This window comes from Austrofundulus limnaeus, unplaced genomic scaffold, assembly GCF_001266775.1.
Source record: "Austrofundulus limnaeus strain Quisiro unplaced genomic scaffold, Austrofundulus_limnaeus-1.0 Scaffold5, whole genome shotgun sequence".
Taxonomy (NCBI): Eukaryota; Metazoa; Chordata; class Actinopteri; order Cyprinodontiformes; family Rivulidae; genus Austrofundulus; species Austrofundulus limnaeus.
This window is the reverse complement of record NW_013952407.1, coordinates 6,540,232-6,542,454: the sequence shown is the minus strand read 5'-3', so window position 1 is coordinate 6,542,454 and position 2,223 is coordinate 6,540,232. Positions and strand designations below refer to the sequence as shown.

Sequence of the window (2,223 nt, the reverse complement as noted above, 5' to 3'; positions counted from 1 at the left end):
ATATTGTCCAAGATTAACCTTCAGGGTGGATATAGCTTGCACACACCACAAACCTATCCACATCATCATTTACCCAGAATGCTTAGTGTRTAAATAAAATGGCTCCATCCGTGTTAAAATATGTTTTAAAAACATTAACTGAACATCCTACAGTATTTTTATAGTTTTTATTTTGCAGTTAAAATATACAGTATGTTGATCAAATAAAAGACTAATGTTACAACTAATCGGGGATCCCTTTAACAACAGTGAAAAACAATTTTTTTATTTATTAGTTTCTTTAATATAATTTTTTTGCCTAATTTATGCATCTTAGTTGATCCTAAAATTATGTTGAAGTTGATGTTTCAAAATTATAGCTCTTAAGAATTTAATGTAGTCAACATAAAAAGGACAATTGTTTTTTGTTAAATTCTTGGTTCTTTATGCAGCTGCCTATGACAAAAGACTGACTTGTGTGTTTTATATTAAAATACACATTCCTTAAAACAAAAATTATTGACAGAACATCATTTTTTATTATTATAAGATTAAATTTTCACCCTATTTGTTACATATTTGAATAAATGAATCTTACAGAACCTGACTGGGCAGTAACTGACAGYACCGAACCACAGGGGCTGCTGCTGTCAGCTGTCTGACATCCATAAGGATCAAAACTGACAAAGTTAGACGTGTTGCTTCCTGGAAACTAATGAGTTGGATTGCACACAAACCAGGGTGTATTACAGCATGTCCAGGTTTAGATTTTAATTGTACTGGTGAAATCTCCTGATAGGGAAAATWAAATAGAAAGCAGAAAAAGTTGCCATTAAAAAAACTTACAATGGCAGATGGTCAATATATTTGTCCAAATGACCAGCCCTAGCTGCTGAGACGGTTGGAAAGAAACTAAGGTGATGCAACTTTTCCACCTCCAGGTGCATATACCCTCATTTTGACCCAAGGGCAGCAGGAGGGTTAAACAGTTTAGCTTTCACAAGTTAAACCCAAACCTGCAGATTTCCATTGTGTCGGTGAGGTGGTCTTTCTGGATGTAGAGCTCCTTCTCATCCTTCAGCAGACAGATGACATCTTTCAGCTCTATCACTGTGTCCTCACTGTCGGCCACAWCCAGCTGGTAGCGAATGTAAAGCTTCCCCACCTGTTACCAGTTGATAGAAATTAGCCAGCTATATGCAAAGTCCAAATTAACATGAACTGTTTTATGGAACTAAACCCAGCTGCAAAAGCAGGACAAACAATGAAGCCTTTAACTTAAGAAGACGTTCATGTTCAGAAAGCTTCAACAGTTCAACTTGTATTCCTTCAGAGACTATGTTTACAAGAGTCTAAAGTCTCTAAGTGTGACCGTCTCACCTGTCCAAATTTAAGGTGCTTAATTTTCTCTGCTATATTGTTGTAAACCAGCTCTGAGTAGACTTCATTCAGCTCGTCGTGGTTTCTGAGGAACCTCTGGATGTAGGGGATGACTGAGCGCACTATGGTCTGCATGGACGGACAGGGCCTCAGGCTTTCAGTCTGCGGCTCAGATTTCACACAKTGAGAAAGCTCTTGTACACCACAGATCTTCCTCAAAAACACAAGTCTGTCCCTCTCATTGAAGGAAGGCATTGTATCTTGCTCTCCTACCACTGCGTGACCTGCAGGTAACCATGCATCGAGTCAGAACCTTCTTCATTAACAACAAAAAAATGCTTTAAGGTGGACAATTTGTGAAAAATAAAGYAGAAGTGTACCAGTCCTGCTCTTGGGGATGGCCTTCTTCTCTGGTGGTGGCAGGTTGAGCAGACAGACGTTCTTGTAGGCTTTGAAAACCTTCTCCAGCTCTTTATCATCACTGATCATGGGCTTACGTGCCAGGCTTACCCAGCTGTTATCTTTGGTTGGGAAGACCTTCTTGTCAAACACCATCCCTGGACACAAASCAAGAAGGCAAACTAAGTTTCAGACTTTTAATATGTGACGCTTCCTTTTCATGTAGGAGTAAATAAGTCTTACAGTATAAATTTTAAAGACAAACAGACAGATTATGTACTCAGTAACGACCTTTTAGACATAAAACTGGTGTTTTACTGCCTCAAATTAATGTCACCCTCAACCTTATTTTGCTGCCTTACAATCTGAAATTTATAAAACAATGAACATTAATCCATCCATCCATCCATCCATCCATCCATCCATCCATCCATCCATCCATCCATCCATCCATCCATCCATCCA

General features: G+C 38.6%; 1 protein-coding gene across 1 annotated transcript in view; it reads right to left on the bottom strand.

Moving 5' to 3' along the window:
• Positions 1-2,223, bottom strand: part of wu:fj29h11 (uncharacterized) — a gene marked incomplete at its 3' end in the record, with an annotated part of 46,618 nt that overhangs the window by 1,942 nt on the left and 42,453 nt on the right. Inside the window, 3 exon segments of the mRNA XM_014028644.1 lie at positions 996-1,144; positions 1,360-1,643; positions 1,740-1,916. Of these exon segments, the coding sequence (XP_013884098.1) occupies positions 996-1,144; positions 1,360-1,643; positions 1,740-1,916 (610 nt within the window).